Source organism: Melanostigma gelatinosum (assembly GCF_949748355.1).
Source record: "Melanostigma gelatinosum genome assembly, chromosome: 8".
Classification (NCBI taxonomy): domain Eukaryota; kingdom Metazoa; phylum Chordata; class Actinopteri; order Perciformes; family Zoarcidae; genus Melanostigma; species Melanostigma gelatinosum.
Window position 1 is genome coordinate 9,809,621 of NC_136641.1, and position 19,202 is coordinate 9,828,822.

General features: G+C 40.9%; 1 protein-coding gene across 2 annotated transcripts; it reads left to right on the forward strand.

The window, feature by feature from the left end:
• The first annotated feature begins 987 nt into the window (after positions 1 to 987).
• impdh2 (IMP (inosine 5'-monophosphate) dehydrogenase 2) lies at positions 988 to 11,720 on the forward strand. 2 transcript variants are annotated; one of them, XM_079273401.1, is made up of 15 exons: positions 988 to 1,468; positions 2,712 to 2,760; positions 3,337 to 3,438; positions 3,563 to 3,637; positions 4,122 to 4,328; positions 5,656 to 5,743; positions 5,878 to 6,077; positions 6,189 to 6,279; positions 6,666 to 6,761; positions 7,572 to 7,643; positions 8,935 to 9,078; positions 9,341 to 9,485; positions 10,023 to 10,166; positions 11,183 to 11,266; positions 11,351 to 11,720. In XM_079273401.1, exons 1-15 carry the CDS (start codon positions 1,371 to 1,373, stop codon positions 11,370 to 11,372), a joined length of 1,617 nt encoding a protein of 538 aa, XP_079129527.1. In that variant the 5' UTR covers positions 988 to 1,370; the 3' UTR covers positions 11,373 to 11,720. The 2 variants fall into 2 exon arrangements, with proteins under 2 accessions (XP_079129527.1, XP_079129528.1); XM_079273402.1 differs by lacking the exon at positions 7,572 to 7,643.
• The last annotated feature ends 7,482 nt before the right edge of the window (positions 11,721 to 19,202 follow it).

Genomic DNA, 19,202 nt, shown 5'->3' on the forward strand with positions numbered 1-19,202 from the left:
TCTTTCAACAGTAATACCACCTGGAAACTGATTTTTTCAGAAAATACCGATAACATTTGAAGATAAAAATGCAGCTGAGATGAATAAGTACAACCTTGTTTTTGCAGTCGGTGGCAGAGCCATGTTTTCCATCGTACTGCCCAGCCCTCTAACATAATTAGTCAATGTGCCGCTCAATGATTTTATTGGGATGATCTGTCAATGATCTGTCATGTGGGATAGGGGAAATGCCATTCTACACGTTTAAAATAGTTCATGTTTTTCTCGACAGTCCCTGCGTTGTTGCTGAAGAAACCCCGGCCACCTCTGACATTATGAGAGTGGCTCCTATTTACTTCCAGGGCCCAGGGTGTCTGCTGTTGGCCTAATATAGGCAAGCGTAATTGCTTGCCAAGATGGTGTAACGACTCGGCCTCTCAAGTGTGACCCAGTTTCAACTTCAATACAGTAACATGGAGTGTGGGGAGGATAGCACCCTCAAGTGTTTATTCCAAAGCGGGACAGGCAGGCACATCCCATTATAAAACAACTGTATGGGCTGCAGGATGTTTGGTTAAATGGAAAATGTGTTCAGATAAAGTGGAACAATAATTGTATTTCTGACTTGTTAAATGATCCAACTTCTCATCAAATGTTTGCTTTTAAGAGCAATGAAGAGTATCTAAGTACATACACATAAGTGCTGTACTTAATTACAATTTTGAGACCTGTACAAAGTATATTTTGATGCCAATACTGTTGTGATTAAGGGACATTTTGAATGCAGGACTTGAGTAACAGATTGAGTAGTAGATTTTAAAGCCGAATATTAGCATTGATCTTGAGTTCTATATGTTCCACTGAGCTGACTCTTATTCAGTTATGACACTAAAATAATAACTCGCATTCTCAATAAGCTATATAATAGCAAAAGCTATTCTCTCTATGATAAGAAAAAAAAATAAGGGGGCCTGGCAACCGGAAGTGACGTCAGTGTTGGAAACCGACGCCAAGGAAATAATGCACGTGTCTGAGGGAGCTGCAGAAAGAACATGAGCGCGCAGCTCTGGCTGGTAGAGAGGCCCGAGTGAAGACACACGCGCGTTCACACCGACATCTAATGTTCAATGTACAGCCGCTAACAGACAACCAGAAACTCAGGACTCTTCCCGGCTGCTCACAGGCGCGCGGACCAGGACCCCGGTTGGACCGTTAAGTGACCAAGAAGAAGAGCAACACACACGGGGGAGAAGGAAGAAAGTTCTCGGTCTCTGTTCCCGGCCTGTGTTTGTTGTCTGTTTGTGTGTCTTCTCGTTGCCTTGACCGGTTTTTTAAAAGTTATTGTTATTAGTTGTAACACTGAAGGACTGCTGAGGGTTTATACGGACATCATGGCGGACTACCTGATCAGCGGTCAAACCGGTTACGTCCCCGATGATGGGCTGTCGGGACTGCAGCTGTTCAACGGAGGAGACGGGCTCACATACAAGTAAAGACCCCACGATCACTCCCACTAACCGAGCATGGCAACACACTCCGTCTAGCTCTGTGATGTAACGTAGCTGTGTGTGCTAACAGTAGACTAGCGCGTGTGTTCACTGGTTTAACTCACTGGTGCAGAATGTGGCTCAGCTGTCCAGCAACTGGATCTGGTGTTGCGAAAGTCAGCCATCTTTTTGGGGACAGTCTGTGACAGTTGAATTACTCAATAATAGATCACTTACCGCCCCTTTTTAAAGCAACAGTCTCTCAAAACTATCAAAACACTACATTTCCCTTGTTGCAACCAGTAGCATGTTTCATATGGACCGACATTAGAAAGCTGCTCCAGAGCCACAGAAGACAGTATACAACTGTTCTTACAGCTTGAGTGAGTAAGTGACAGGTATGCCACACGAACATTAGAAGTCACCACAGCCCAATATGGTGTCTCAGGAAGTTGTGTCTCAAATTTAATAAATTACATGTTGCCAGGCCAAGAAGATTGCTGATGAGTAAAGTACTGTCTGTCTTGCAAAAGTGAACACACTTGTGCAGTCTGAATAACACCTTCTTGGAACTGAAGGGGGGGGGGGGAACACGGGACACATTCCTTCTGGACACACACGGGTTCCATATTTAGGTCCTGACTGACACAGCCCTGTGTGGACCCAGGCTATACCTGTACAACAAAGAATAAGTAGTAGAGCCATGCACTGACTAGATGCTGACAATGTCAAGTCCCAAATAATGTACTTGACATCAATATATCTACCAGTTACGCAAAATGAGATCTTAAGGTTACCAATTATTTTTACCGTTTACTAGACCAGGCGATTAATCGATAAATCAGAACTGGTTACTTGTTGCGTTTGTAAAGCAAAGTAAGTTTAAAGAATAGGAAACTACAGTAGCATTAAAACAATGTGTATTGATGACCCACTGAACCCCTGACTTAATTGATTGCTTTGAATGCTATTTAAAGTTTATTAAAGTATAGTATTAGTGATTAAATGTGCATCACATTTGATTTTTACAATCTCAGTTCTCTTAATGGTACAGTGAAGCACGCGGTGGGTCAAACAGTAATGGTTTAGTGTTACTCTTTAGGTTTTATTTCTCAGCTTTGTGAATTAAATCTGTCATGTCCTCGTGTTTGACCGGCTGAGGCGGATTCAAAGCCGTGAGGACGGACAGGTCTTGTAAGAAGCTGCTCTTAACCTCATCTTTCTCGTCTCTCTCTCTCTCTCCAGTGACTTTCTGATTCTGCCAGGCTACATTGACTTCTCATCAGAACAAGTGGTGAGTCGCGAGGAAGGACACATATTTGCCAATGCACAACATCGGTTTAATGCGGCTGCTGTGGTATTAAACTAATCTGAATGTGGGATGATGTCCGGGATTGGAGCGTGTGGGGCGAGAGTGTGGATTATCGGCTGTGTGCCTCTCAGCACAAATATTCCCTGATTTAGGCAAACGATGCCTCAACGAACCAGAGCAGTAAATCATGGCCGCCCACTGTGGCATTGATGGGATGATGGTTCGTTGTTAAATTAAGTAGCACAAGACTCCTTAAGTGAGAGAACTTAACCACAACCAATATCATGCACAATACCAGGGCCCTGAAATCGAGGATTAAACCATCCTTTTCTTACACGTGTGTTCTCCTAATGTGACATGTCAAAATGTTTTCTGTAAAAAAAGGATACATGGATATAAAGCTTAATTATAAACTAATATTACAGTGTAAACGATGTCCTGTCTTTGAGGTGGTTTACACGGATTCATCTGCTCTAGCACGTTGTACTTTGAGTGTCCTAACAGTCGTGTTACTCAGGAGTAGCTTCTCGGCGCGTTAACGTGACATCTTTTGTCCAGGACTTGACCTCAGCGCTCACCAAACAGATCACCATGAAAACGCCCTTCGTCTCCTCTCCCATGGACACCGTCACAGAGGCCAACTTGGCCATCGCTATGGCGGTGAGTAGCACAAGACGCGAGCGCACGGTTTCATTCGATCACTCGATTGTTTATTGCTCCTGCTGTCGCGTTGGCACGCCGTGAGACTCACTCACTAACGCACTGATGTGTTGTCTCCTCGCAGCTAACGGGCGGCATCGGCTTCATCCACCACAACTGCACGCCAGAGTTCCAGGCCAATGAAGTTCGCAAAGTCAAGGTAGTGACGATGACTCTCTGTATGGTTTCATCTTTTATTTTACTCTTTTATCTTGTTCACCTGCTCATCTTGTCTCTTCTGTTATTTAAGGCTTTTCCCTCACATGATATTACGTTTCATTTATTACATGTTTTGACGTTTATCTTTTCTGTCATCTCACGTCACCATCTTTTTGTCTTTCTCTGTTTTTATTTGCTGGTCTCATTTTGAAATACGTAGCCGAGTTATTTCCCTGCATCCCTTGCTCCTCTGCTCTAGAGTGTAGGCAGTGAAAGCGCTCAAATGTTCTTTATCCAAGCCTCCTTATTGAATCCCTTACCTCCTTTCCCCCTAATATTACCCTCCTTCTCTCTGCAATGCTGGCTCCTAAATCCACTTCCCTTTTGTGTTTCTTTTTTGTTCCACACCATCCTCCTCCTCCTGCCCCTCTGTGTTCTTCCTCACCCGCCCTCTTCCTCATCTTCTTCCTTCCCTCCCCCACCAGCGTTATGAGCAGGGCTTCATCACAGACCCGGTGGTGATGAGCCCCAACGAGAGCGTTCGGGACGTCTTCCAGGCCAAGGCTCGCCACGGCTTCTGTGGAATCCCGATCACAGACAACGGAAAGATGGGCGGCAAGCTGGTGGGCATCATCTCTTCGAGAGACATCGACTTCCTGAAGGAGGAGGAGCACAACCTGCCGCTGAGCGAGGTGGGTGGAGGTTAGATTAGCCATTAGTAACTAAAACTACTATGATGTTGGATGGAAAAAAATGGTTACACAAAGTGATATTTTAATGGAAAACAGTAGACATATTTAATAGCTGCATTCAATACATTTAATTCAGAGCCTGGTCCATATTCATTTTTGAGAGTGATATAGGGATAGTTTACAGCCGAGTAATAAACTACACTGCTGCCACAAAAGCTTGATTTGTTGCAGTCAGATGGCTGAGAGGACGACTCTATATTGTTGAATGGTCTTACATGCTTTTAGGTCATAGAGAGTCCTTTTTACACATTTTTTGTATGATGAGGTTGCAAAAAAGAGAGTCATGTTTTGGACAAATGCTGCACAAATGGTTCAACAAGACTGACAACTGAAAAAGCAGGAAGAGACAAAGATCTCTCTGAGCAACAGTTGAATATGAACAGATGAAATCAACAGTCTTTGGTCAAATAAACTGGAAGGTTAACATCAAAATGTGTGCAGGTTTAAATAGGAACAGGGTCAATTGCACATTAATCCCGATAACAAGCGGTCACACTGTCGGGTGCGTTAAAGAGCTATTCTTAAAAAGACACAATAGAAATAGGTTAGTCTTGGATTAGCACTATTGGAATTGGGTCACAGAATATCAGTTGAACATACTACAGACTAACAAATCACTGTTTAAACCTGTTCAATACAACCACTAAATAGACTGCAGCAGGCCCAAAGAAAAGGGCTTTCCTAAATATTTAGAGGTCCAACTGCACCGTGATGATGTGACACTGTGATGTCATCGACCATCAGTAGAACAAGTGACCCCAAACCTTTGAGCGGCAAAGATGACATTAAATATAATCTTACTTTTTACAAACTTTACTGGAAAATACTTTAAATAGCTATAAATGACAAAATATAACAGTATATTAAGGTTAACATAATAATGAAATGATGACGTAAATGCATGCTATTATTTATTTATTTATTTATTTATTTGGGACATTTGGTCAAATAAAACAAGCGTTATGAATGAATCACCTCAGGCTGTGTCTAAATTATACATTAATAACAAAGCATGAATTTGTGTGAAAGATTTTTTAAATATATATATATATACCGGTGTGTGTGTGTGTGTGTGTGTGTGTATATATATATATATATATATATATATATATATATATATAGATCTGTTTTTCTGTGTTAAAGCGTCATATCTTTAAAGTACTAAAACCCCCAGAAATACTGAACGTTCCTGCATTCTCTGAAACCTCTGCATCGAGTGTGGCCGCTTCCTTTCTTTATACTCCGCGTGTGTAAATGCCTTTGACAGGTGATGACGACACTCGAGGATCTAGTGGTTGCCCCTGCTGGAGTGATGCTGAAAGAAGCCAACGAAATCCTCCAGAGGAGTAAGAAAGGTGAGGCTGTTCCAGTTATCGGTCATGACTCGCATGATTCTTACTTAACGTTTCAGTTGAAACATAAAAGGGATGATCGTGCATCCAGGTGTTGAGCGTCTGTACGCGTTTGACCTCTCTGCTTCGTCCTGCAGGTAAGCTGCCCATAGTGAATGAGGAGGGCTCCCTGGTGTCCATCATTGCCCGCACAGACTTGAAGAAGAACAGAGACTTCCCTCTGGCCGCCAAAGACTCTCGCAAACAGCTGCTGTGTGGCGCTGCCATCGGCACCCACAATGACGACAAGTATCGACTGGACCTGCTTGTGCAGAGCGGGGTGGACGTGGTTGTTCTGGTACGGAGGTGGTTTCCCATGAAGAATGGGGAGAATTAAGTCTCCAAGCTGTGATTCAACGTGACGATGCTCTGTAAATAACAGTGCCGTGTGCTTCTTCTGTGTCTCCAGGACTCATCTCAAGGCAACTCAATCTTCCAGATCAACATGATCAAATACATCAAAGAAAAGTATCACAATGTACAGGTCATTGGAGGCAATGGTAAGTACGCGTTTCTTCACCTTTATAACCAGAGAAGGTATTTCCATTGACCCCAGCTACCCGTCCCGATCACATTGCTTACAGTTAGAGGTGCACGTATCTGTCATTGGTATCGACGCGGATTTTCCGAATTGATTCCGATTCACAAGGGTTCGATTTCCAATTTGATTCAGTATGGAATGGAGCAGAGATATTTAAAAAATGAATACTTGGCGTTGCAGTGAAGCATCTCCTGGCAGGTTTTGATTCAATTAAGGTTCTCCAGTCAGTTTAACGCTTCACGCATTCACAGCATGTAGTAAAAGAGCGATCGCTGGATTTTAAGAATTGGTATTGAACCCTAGTCCAGCTCTAACAGCCGTTCTGTCTCCCCCTCCCTGCTGCAGTGGTGACTGCCGCTCAGGCCAAGAACCTGATAGACGCAGGAGTTGACGGGCTGAGGGTGGGGATGGGCAGCGGCTCCATCTGCATAACACAGGAAGGTAAGTGGCACTGAACAAACACCATCGGCCTCGCTAACTGCTTCAATGTGGTTATTTAAAGTGCCAATCAAGAAAGGACAATCTTCGTGAAATGATGTGCAGTTTGTCATCTTGTTGATTCGACTTTGGTTTGTCAGAAATACGCGGGATGCCAAGTGTCCGGTTTGCTTGTTAACTGGCGCGACAATGATCGTTTGGTTCAACAATTTTTATGGTATACGTGTCTTAGCGGAAGACAACAGATTGCTCGTCCAAGACTCCTCACGTGGGAAGATGGGCGTGTTGGAGTTGTTGTGTCTTCGTTCGTATAGTCCACCACATGTGCTTCAGGTGCGCTGTGTGTTGGCATTTCTGAGTCCGTCTCTGACGCGTCCTGCCACATTATCTTTACTCTCAACCAAGTCACGTCAGGCGCGATGATCGCCTCCTCTGTCGTCGTGACCGCCTGCAAAGATGAACTGCGGCTGGTTAAATTGTGCAGATAGGGCTGTTCCAGCTAAGTATGGATTCCAAATCTAAGTTGTCACTGGGAGGCTTTTAGCTGTGCTTTGTCGGGCATAGCCAAGAAGTTTACAGTAGATATTGTAAGTCTGTATTTCTTGTTGTCTCTCCATCTTTCCTCTCAAGTCATTCGCAATATTTGTTAATATTCTTTTACTTACAGTTTTCTTTGCTTTTGTCTGTCATTTTCTTGTCCTCTAACCTGCCACCTCCCCCTCTTTCTCTTCTCTCTCTGTTTATTCCCTCTTTAATTCTCTATCTGACATCCCACCCTTGTGTTTGTTTGTGCGTGTACTTGTCCATGCCCAGCTCCCCTCAGTGTACCACCAGCAATATATCTCCACAGCCCCAAAACCCCAACCACTGTTACGGGATACTGCAGTAAGTTTACCCGTCCCCCATTGGCTCCACTATCACAGTGTGCCCGCCCTCCCAACCTCACAGCCTGCTGCATTGATTGGTTAACAGCTTTGCATCGGTAGAAGTACTAGAGGTAGTGGTCATAGGTTGTTTTTGTTTTGTATTGAGAGCTGACCGTGGGTGTTTTGAGGTTTTGGGGTGTTGCTTGTTCCCGCGTCCTCACTAATCTGTCAATCATCGTGAGTGAATGTTGCTCTTCGTCCACCCACTTCACTGACCTTTCCATTGGTGTCCCTTGGCTGCCCAAGGACAGCATTGGTCAGATGGTGACTGGATCAGTTGTAGGCCACAGCGCCCATCCATTCCTAACATTTGGTATTTGAAAGTTACAGTAATGCCCGTTGGCAGCCACAGGGTGTCCCTGTCCAGCAGAGGTGGTGAACGTGCTGAAGTGGGCGGAGCCGGGCGGGTTGTGTTTCAGACTGCACCTTCTGTGTGTGCAGTGTAATACTACAGGTGTTAAATACTACAGGTCCCAGACCACTGGTACCTGTTTGTTGTTCGAGCTTTAAAGATGCAGATAACTTGTAACATGTTGCCATTTGCAACATTTCCTCTCTGAGATCATGGTCATCAATACACAGCAGGATAATTAGGACTACCAGTTCGGTTGGTAAGTACCGTGCAGCCCTGAGTTCACAGGAAAGAAAACCACTCTACTGGCAAAACAGGAATTGGGATGTTCATCTTTGGCGGCTCGTTGTCAATGTGATCGTCTGTGTCCCTCATAGCGGCAGGATATATTATGAGAGGCGGGTTTGGAGTCTCCGTGCGGTGTGAGATTTATCTGCTGATGTGACAAGTATAACTTCCCCATTCTCACTTTTCTTTAACTAGCATGACAACAGAAAGAGATCCGTTCCCACACTGTGTGTGAGACTTTCTTTATTTGTGTTTTTTAACGTCACTTGGATCACTGAAAGTTTCCACCATGCTTATCAAAATGTAGTTGAACTCTTTAACACAGTGGGGACGGCTCCAGGTTCCAAACCTCTTTGTATTTATGTGGAAGCAGTGTTTTTGTAAACTTATGCTGATATGGAAGGATAATTTGCTGGCAAAGATGGAAAATGTCCGCATTTTATTCCAATTTCCAACATGAATCTGTAAAGCTTTGTCTGGTGAGGTAGCCTTTGGTGAGCTTTACAGTCATCAGGAGACGAGCAACATGTTTAAAATGATTTAATTCAACAGCGGTACACTTCTTCCTCGCATCATTTAATCCCGTTGCATCTCTTCTTTCCCTCTTCAGTGCTGGCGTGCGGCAGACCCCAGGCCACAGCTGTCTATAAGGTGTCGGAGTACGCCAGGCGTTTCGGTGTGCCGGTCATCGCTGATGGCGGCATCCAGACGGTTGGGCACATTGCCAAAGCTTTGGCACTGGGAGCATCCACAGGTATGGAGGGATTGGTGTTTCAGAGTGCACGGGTTTATAATTTAGATGATCGGTGAGATAAGCACAAAATAAAACCATTGTTTCTTTCAAATTCATGTTACAGAGAGGATTATAATTTGGAAGGCAGATTTTCAGATTTGGATTACGTCGTTGACTCCGTGTGAATCCAGATTTATGCTGGAAAAAAGCACCCAGCCTTTTTTCCTTTCAGTCGTCGTCTTTCGTTTTCATTCTCTCGCTCTCTTTGTCTCCGTGTGTCCAGTGATGATGGGCTCTTTGCTGGCTGCCACCAGTGAAGCTCCTGGTGAATATTTCTTCTCTGACGGCATCAGGCTAAAGAAATACCGCGGCATGGGCTCCCTGGATGCCATGGATAAAAACCTGGGCTCCCAGACCAGATACTTCAGGTACAAAAAAAAACTAAAACTGGCCGAACGGAATGTATCATTCAAGTCGATCAGAGTTGACAGTCGACGGCACATAGTAGTGACTGTATATCTGCAGGTCAAATTACAACAAAGCAATGCTCAAACTCTTACCCCGAAAGAGAATAACATGAAAGTGCACTGTTCCCTTCAACGCAGTCTCACTAACATGCCATTAGACCGTTCTTTAAAAGTTCTTCCTCCCACAATCTTCTGTGGTTTTCAGAACATTAGACATTACCACATACCTTGTGGTAAAGAATGATGAGCCCACTAAAAAAGGACTGAGTCAGACATTCAACCCAATGATGCTTCAATTAAATCTTTATTTTTTAAAGTAAACATCACAACATTCTCAAAAAGGAGAGTATTCAAAAGAAAAACTGCTTTTAATTGAATCCCCTTATTATGGATCTTTAGCCACAAGGTGGCAGTACACATGTTGTACCCGATCATCTGCTTTAAATGTCACTGACCCCATCATGTCGCTCACACATTGTTTTGCTCCTCTTCCCTCAGTGAGTGTGATAAGATTAAAGTTGCTCAGGGTGTCTCTGGAGCGGTGCAGGACAAAGGCTCCATCCACAAGTTTGTTCCCTACCTGCTGGCTGGCATCCAGCACTCCTGTCAGGACATCGGAGCCAAGAGCCTCACACAGCTCAGGTAAAGACACATAGAACCGGATGCACTCAGGGTAATGAAATACAAGGTACACCTGTGCTATCAATTGCATTTCAACACAACGGCCATAAATTCTACCATTACAAGATGCACTGACACCACTTTTATCAGACCATGCACTTTTCCATACAGAGTACTTGGCAATACCACTATGGTTCTAACAATGGCTTGAATATCTTGTTTTATTTAAATCAAATGTTCCTCTCTTTCTGCCTGTGAAAATGAAACGCCATTATGCTGTTCAAATTTCAACATAGTTTGCAGTAGGGATGTTATTAACCGTGCTGAGTAAAGCATAGGAGGGGCTGGTCCACCCAAGCTGTTAACTTCAGGGCTAACCGCCCTTCACTTAAATCAACAGCTGGCTGACGAGCAAACTCGGGTCTCACGAGTTTTGAGGAGTTGTCGCATTTATTCACCTGCAAAGAAAACATCACAAACAAGTGAACATTATAGGTATTGTAAATATAGACCTAAGTGGCCACAGGGTGCTTTAAATATCTGGTTTGCTGAATAGAGTATACTTGACATTAAGTATAGAGCTATTCCTATGCCCTTAAAAGGTCGTAGTATAGTGTGTCGAAAGTCCTAGTATATTGTGTCAAAGAAGCAAAACAAGTCATAGTATAATATCTTTAACAATAGTTTGTCGAAGAAAGTAAAAGTCATACTATAGTGTCTGGAAAAAGCTGCAGTACATGTCAAAAGTCACAGAATAGGTTAAAGAAAAAGGATTAGTATGGTGAAAAAATACATAAAGAATAGTGTAAATCTAAATAGTATAGAATGCTAGTCATAAATAAGCCATAATGTAGTAGTAATAGTATAGCAGGCCACAACTGCTAAGACTTTATCTATGATGACAATTATGAAACACATTCTGAATAGAATTAGAATGATTTGGGACACTTTAGACATACTTGCCCAGCGCCTATGCTGCACTGTATTCTCTCCCTTGCAGTCTGATGTGGGTAACAGCATTTCTTTCCTCTTTGCAGAGCCATGATGTATTCTGGAGATCTAAAATTTGAAAAGAGAACAACTTCGGCTCAAGCGGAGGGTGGAGTCCACAGCCTGCACAGGTACACACACAACTCACCTAAGTAGACTTCAGCTTTGTTGTAATTTGGTTTCATATTTCAACATCTTCCTCTTTCTCCCCACAGTTATGAGAAACGGCTGTTTTGAGAAGACGCCAGACAGAGAATCCTTCCAACAGACACATTATGCAAACACACTTCAAGCCAGACCCTCTTTCATTCATGGCCACACCCACACACTTAACTTTTCATACAATTCAGTCTTTAAAGATGAGCTCTTGCTCCCTCTCTACTCTTCCAAGGATCCACCAAGTCTTCCTGCCAGTGTCATCTATGCATTGTCTGTGTTTTGTGTGTATGAAGAATGGGGATGAAGCATTTATCAATCAGTGCACGTGTGATTGAGTCCCTCAATGCCTTTCAAGTAGATGTCTGGAATGTCCATGTTAAGGCAAAAAGAAAAGTTGTCCAATAATAAAACGTATGTTTTTCCACACGCTGCTGTCTTCGTATTTGTCACCTCTGCTTTTATATTTGTGAATATCTAGTACTTTGAGACAATGTAACAAAATGTACTTTCATCGACACATTGGTCCAAGTCATAATCTAGTATATCCAAAATGGCTAAATATACCATGTCTACCAAAAGCCATAGTTAAGTACATTTGAAAAAGTAATTGTATAGTTGAGACAAGTCATAAAGTACCGGTAATAGTAAAATGTGTCATAGTATATAGCATGTGGGGAAAAAGCAATAATGCAGTATCTCAAAAAAGTATTAAAATAGCCATAGTATGTTGGCAAGTCATGAAAGAGCCACAGTATAATATATCCAGAAACATCTTACTCCTGTGGTTAAGTTGGATGTTATCAAAGCTAGCGTTATAACTTCATAACCCAGCTCTGTCACTTTGTGATTTCTATTGCCAGATAAAGGCTGTGTTGGTTTAATTTACATTTAATTCATGTTAAATTAAAGGTCCAATGGGATCCCATATTGATGTGTTGTAAAATCTTTGCAGGTTAAGTGCTGAGGCTGTATACTTTACCACTTATGGTGGGGCTAGTGTTATATCAAGTAAAACACCACTTTGATTAAGGGACTGATTTTTAATGTCTATCACTATACACACAATTTCCTTTGTAGTTTTGATACCATTGTCTGTGTTCTACAGATGTCTGCCACTGCACCGTGACCCTCCCAGCCCGTCCATGACTCGTACTGCTGGGCGTCACATAAGTGTCACATAAGCAAGTGTTTCTTTTCTTGAAAGGATGAAATTGTTTCTCTAAATAAGATTATTCTCTCATAATTAGAAGACAGAGGTCATTGAGAACTTACAATTTTTTATTTGTTGAATCCACCCGGACTCTGTGTTAAGCACAAACAATCTTAACTTATTACATCTAATATCTTACAAGCTTTCTCTGTTATTACATTTTTTAGGCGCTTCATTGGTCTCAACCCTGAGAGGGGAGAAGACAGGGCAGCTGTGAATCCCCATGTTGTCACCTTCATAAAGAACTCCTGGACTTTGATTGGGGCGTTAAGAAGCCCACATCACCTCACAGGAGCTCACGCAGCCCACGCTGCAACCAGATGTGCCTGTTGACATTTTAAGGTAACAAGTCTCAGAATTGTGTTCAGTTCGGTTCCATAGTTGTCTCAATTGTGCACTTCCAGATTTCAAATACTAATGTGAAATGGATCTTGTAGGCACGATACATGAAGTAAGGTCTGTACGTTTTATACAGACTGTTGAGAACATTGTTCTGATTGTATTTTAAAAGAGTCATAATTTGAAATAAGTTCATGCTGGAATGCGTTTGATGCAGTGGCTTTAATGTCTTTTTTTAATGTAATCTTGTCGGGCCATCTCTTATCATATTTCAAGATAAAAGGGGGAAAGGTAAGGGGTTGCACCTCACACACAGGAGATAGATCAGTGGCAGGACTACTGCTCCATGGATGACGAGCCATCGCTTATCATATTTCAAGATAAAAGGGGGAAACACTTTCTATGAAGCGCATGTCTATAATGCATTATAAACACACTTATAATCTTATAGCACTGGATAATTATTGTTACAACCACTCATAAATATTCACAACGCTTTACAACAATCAAATTACATTATAAAGCATTTTATACATACATTATAATGCCTCTATAATCACTGTTATAATTTATTATGTGGTTAGAACGTAACTAAGTGGCCATTGTTTGCTTCATATATAGGAGGAATAATCTTGTGTTCCTACATAGATGTAATGATATTTATTCACTTTAATAAAAGAAAACAATCATTTATATTATGATACTTGACCTTTAGGCATTAGAAATAGCTTTATAATGTGTTATGAATATTGTTATAAAGCATTGTGAATATTTATGAGTGCTTATAACCATGACTATACAGGACAGATTAATGCATTATAGACAGATAGGAAATCGTATCAGAAAATGGAAACTAAATTCAGGGTACACGGACTCGGACAGATTAAGAACCTGTTCAACACAAGGAACGGTGATTGTATTAATTGTATTATGTCGAAATGCAAACACTTTCAAATTGTTACTTAATGTTTTTGATACTGTATATTAATAAAGTCTCTTGTCTGAGTCGTTTCTATGCTCGCAATTTTCAGCAGTTTTCTTTGCAAAATGTAGTGAAGTAAAAGTCAACAGAAATATTAATAGTAAAGTACAGACATCCAAAAAAACGACTTAAGTACAGTAACGAAGTATTTCTACTTCGTTACTGTACACCACTGACCTACTAAAATTCACCTTCCCATTCCCCGTTCTTTCTTCCAGTTTATTTCCTGACAAATGGTCAACAAGCAACACACCGATGCAGTCTCCCAGGACGCCGACAGCAGCGTTGCAGCGATCTCTGAAAGACACAAACCGCAGACGAGGGGCTGAGTGGGATATGCGCTGTGCTTTTTGATGTCTGGTGTAGTAATCCCTGCCAAAACACAGGTTGCACTTACAGCAGCCATTCGACAGCAAACAAAAGGCAAACGCCCCTCACAGGAATCTCAGTGACTTTCAAAATGAAGAGAGTGGTGGCTGTTCCTGTGGCTGGGATCCCGTCTTCTCCGAGGCTGGACACTGCTACTGTCACACTACTGAGAAAACACCAGAGTGGACTGTTCAAGATGATAGAATAGGATTTTTTGAATTTCATTTTATATACCAGCTCTTACAGATCTGATATTGTATACTATACTACTTTTTATTACAATATGTAAGGAACTATGTACTTGAATGATTGGGCCACTGTCAAATACAGTAAGTATAACACATCAGTCTAACATTACTACTTTCAGTGTTCAACATGCATAGAATTTAAACCCAGCTCTTCATAACGGTCATAACAAGAAACAGAAGAAAGGGAGTGAGAAAATAATATTTGATTGTGACTTACCAAAGCATGAATAGGGGGGTCCAGCGCCGATCGATGTCGTTGAGATGGGCGATGAAAACTGCCACCACCACTTCATAAAGAACTGTTCCGCTCATGTTGACTTTGTTCCCCATCGGCAGCGAGTGATTCTACTGTCAAACATGTTTACTGTCTCAGTCGTCGTGACCGCAAAGCTTGGACACGGTGCACCTCTTGTTAGTTCATAAATGTCTATTATCTATCAATCAATCTCAATCCTACATTGTTAAAGACTCACACAAAGATGAAATAGTCTTACCTGCGCATGGCCTTCATCATGGCAGGAAACCCCTTCTGAATGACTGGTAAGGGGTTGCGCGTCACACACAGGAGATAGATCAGTGGCAGGACTACTGCTCCGTGGATGAAAAAGAGCAGACATAACTCAGTGAAGACTTACCATACCGGACAACAATAAACACGGTTTGCACACACAATGCGACTGAAATAAAAGTGCAAAAGAGAACATACCCAAGAAAATACACTCCCATGAGCTTTCCGATTTGGACGAGAGCCTCAATGTCGTACACAACAACAACGCTTGCAGTCATGAACAACACTGCGATTGGCAAGTAGCTGGAAAGGTAACAGAATAAAAGATGTCAGGAATACTTCAGTGATTTGTTAATGGAAGGAAGGGATTAATGAAGAAGTATCTTTATTAATCCCTAAATGAGGACATTTTATTTTAAAAGCAGCCATACCATAGAAAAATGTTAAACTTCCATTTATTCACCTAGATAGTATTTTATTTATTCATCTATTGTTTTACTGTTGTGAAGCTCTTTGTTTTCTTTGTTAAGAAAAGTGCTACACACAAAGTTCAGGATTATGTTCCACTTCACAGAGTGCTGTGTTACCTCACTTTACCACAAGTTTGATCACAAGTTTGATGGCCTTGTTTACGGACAGAAGGATGTCCACAAGTCCTTCCCCATCTTTTCCCAATTTCCTCAGGGCCAATGCCAAAACAGGAGTCCAGACAAGAAGGCCCAAAACATTGACCCCGTAAATATATTCAGCCTCCCAACACGTTTCTGTTGTAGTCTAAAACTAAATAAGAAACTCAGTGAGAACAGTTCCTGAACTGATGTAGTTGTGTTTTTATGTTCAGGCGCGACGGTTGATGGCTGTACGTGTCTGAGGAAAGAAGAGGATGACATCGCACTGAAATGGACTTTAGTCTTACTTAAATACAAACTGCCTATTTTTTATCTTCACTCATTTTAAGATATCAAGGCCTGCATAGTTCTGTGTTTAGTTCTGTGACCTCAATAGGCCTACACATGCCAGTGTATTTTTTCTCCTCTTCATGAAAGTTAAAATAGCAATAAAATGTCAATAATTGTCTTTATTCTTGTTCTATTATTTCATAAATACAACAAACTATAGTTTTTGTATATATAATATAACTATATATAAAACGTATATAAGCTGTGATATCGAATAGCTTTTGCGGCTCCAGACACATTTTATTTGGTGGAAAATAGAGCAAAATGGCTCTTTGGACAGTAAAGGTTGCTGACCCCTGCACCAACGCATCAAATGAGGAGAAGAATTCATCCTCATCGGTTTTACTAGCATTGTGACCGACCCCAGGCTGGACCCACACTACCAATACTAACCCTACAACACACAATCCAGTTGAACTCAGGAACCAAAACAGTGTATTCTATAACTCTTCCATAGGGACTGAATACAACACTATCCAATCGCTAGATTCAAATATCATACTGGGCTGACTCGGGAATGACACAACAGCTAAACTAGTAATCCCTTTAAACTGTTGTTTCTATAGTACAACTCCAGAAATGTTGAAATACTTTACAGCCTTACTGCAAAAATTTGATGTAGAAAATCTAAACCGTATGATTCTGACTTGAAGCATAAAAAGACGCTTTGGCTCATACCTGTTAACTAATTGTGTTTGTATAATTAACTGTATATAAAAACGTTGAAAATAAACTACAATCACTTTATTAGGTACACTAAATGAAGGCAGTCTAATACCGCATTCCTGCAATAGACCGTACTTCCATCAAGTTATGAATGTATTTCTATTATTTTGTCCACCCAGCAATGCAATGTACTTAATACAAAATAATTGTTGAATCGACACCTCTCTAAAATAGATCAAATAAAAACTGAACATAATAACCTACATGAAGGTAGGATTGACTGCAGGACTGTATTAGACTGTGTACCTAATAAACTGGCGACTGGGAGTACATTGTATGTTTTGTAGTTCTCTTACCTATAGCAACAGCCAGTAAAGTGGTTTCAACAAAGTACACTGTTGAACGCATGGTGATCTTTCTGGAGAGGTTAACACTCGGATGACAAATTTCTATAAAAATAAAATAAAAACACGAGCTGAGGTCTTAAGACTGAAGTTAGAGCGTCAGCAAAATAATCTGAGTGGTACATTAATGTCATGGAAAGTTAATTGTGAGAAATGATGTCATTTTGTAAATGTCAATTATTATCATATATATTGTTATGAATTCCTATGTGTGTAACATGTATAAGCTAACGTAACAGTTGACAGAGTGGCAAATATCAGACCTGACAGGAAGAGAGGAATGGTGATCAGCTGCAACATCTGCATCAACACCTCTCCAGGGAAGTTGATGTACTCTTTGTCCAGGTTCTCCTGTTTTGATTTAAGTAAAGTAAATCATGGTGATAAGACGTCTCGTGGCTTACACGTTATGAATGTAAGTGTGTGTGAAAGTTTTGGAGCATGGCAAACACCCTAAAAATGCGCCCAATGTACAAAAATAATAATAATAATCCGATGAATTTTAATGGGGGCTTCGGCCCGACGTTTTCGGTGCTTGGGCCCTAATAATAATAATCCGATAATAGAAAAATATTATTATATTTTATATAAATAGTATAGTATGTCCAAAGAATTGCCATATTATACTAAGGCTAGGCAAGTTTATTTGTATAGCACATTTCAACAAGGCAATTCAAAGTGCTTCACATAAAACCATTAAAAGCATTAAAACATAAGGCACGTTGTAGTATGTGTAAAAAGCCATCGTATATGTGAAACTGTATTTTAAAAAAATCTAAAAAGGCATAATATAGCAAGCCAAAGAAATGTAAGAAAAAGGCAGTAGTATAGTATGTCGAAAAAAAGATTTGAAGTCACAGGATATTAAAAAAATCATAGAATATGTTAAAAGTAAAACATTCATAGTATAGTATGTAAAACAAATCATTGTATCATACGTAAAAAAACAGTAATACATTCATAGTACAGTCACAGTATATTAGATTAAAAAGTAATATGTCATAAAAGACAAAAAGTATAATATTGTATTTTTTTAAGTAATTAAAAAGTCAATGTATAGTACTTCGAAAAAGTAATTAAAATGTCATATATTTAATTGTATGCTGTTAAATTCATGGTATATTACGCCATAAAAAATGTTACATAAAGTCATGCATGCAAATGTCACAGTACAGTTGCATTAAAAATGTCACAATGCCATTGCATAGTATGCCATGAAAAAAAGGACTTAAAGTCATGGTATAGTAGGCTAAGCCATCAATAAAAGTCCCAACAATGTTATGTTAAAAAGCAGTATATTAAATGTCTTGGTACAGGAAACCATAAAACATCATACAAATGTCACAGTGTAGTTGCCCTCCACATATTATTTTGTTTTTATGTTCATACTGCTTCAGGTGCAGCTGCACCAGATGACAGCAGGGTTTGCCCAGAGAACCTGATACCAAGAGAAGTGCCGGTACTGCGTAGCCTTCCGGGCACTACCAGCCCACTTCAAGCACTGCATGCATCCAATCAGATAATATACCAACATAGAATAACTGAACTAAGTTCAAAACGTGGGCGTGATGCCCAGGTTTCCTCCATCAAAGAACAAGCAGCCACCTTCCCTCTACCTCACCTTCCATCTTCATGCTGGAGGTCTCCAGGGTGGATCAGGTACTCCGCCAAATCCACCGGACTTTCCAGGGTGAAACCCAGACGGACCGGTGGGAGTCCTCCGGTCACACGCCGCTGGTCACACCTGTCTCACATCGTCCATCATGTCACATGCTAATTGACGCACATGGAAAGAGTCAGTTTACAGGCCTCAATTAGCACCACTTTAAGATCAGTGTTTTGCATGGGAAATAAAACAATGATTATAATACTACCATTGAAATAACCCCTGCTTTTTTCAAATGTCTAGGTTGTATATAACTTTCAATGACATTTATAAAACTAGCTTTTGTTAAGAAGTTGCTGAAAAGCCACTGACTTGAGTTATTGAAATGCAGTTGAAGCCATGGTGACTTACAATATGCAGCATGTCGAAAAATAAAAACAACCTCACCTTTCAACCTAATTTAGCCCATTTTATACCTAAACTACTAGATTACTTTTGACATGCAAATCACCAAATTAAAGCTGACTGGAAACCTTTGTTACTACCAGTCTTACTGCTGCCACTACTATGAACAGTACTAATGTATTAGAATTACCAGTGGTGGAAAGTTACTAAGT

What these genes read in the sequence shown, in the direction of transcription:
- impdh2 (XM_079273401.1), top strand. Translation starts at nt 1,371, where the DNA reads ATGGCGGACTACCTGATCAGCGGTCAAACCGGTTACGTCCCCGATGAT. An exon ending in ACTTCTCATCAGAACAAGTG is followed by an intron (nt 2,761 to 3,336) that starts GTGAGTCGCGAG and finishes TCTTTTGTCCAG; the next exon opens with GACTTGACCTCAGCGCTCAC. An exon ending in GGCACTGGGAGCATCCACAG is followed by an intron (nt 9,079 to 9,340) that starts GTATGGAGGGAT and finishes CCGTGTGTCCAG; the next exon opens with TGATGATGGGCTCTTTGCTG.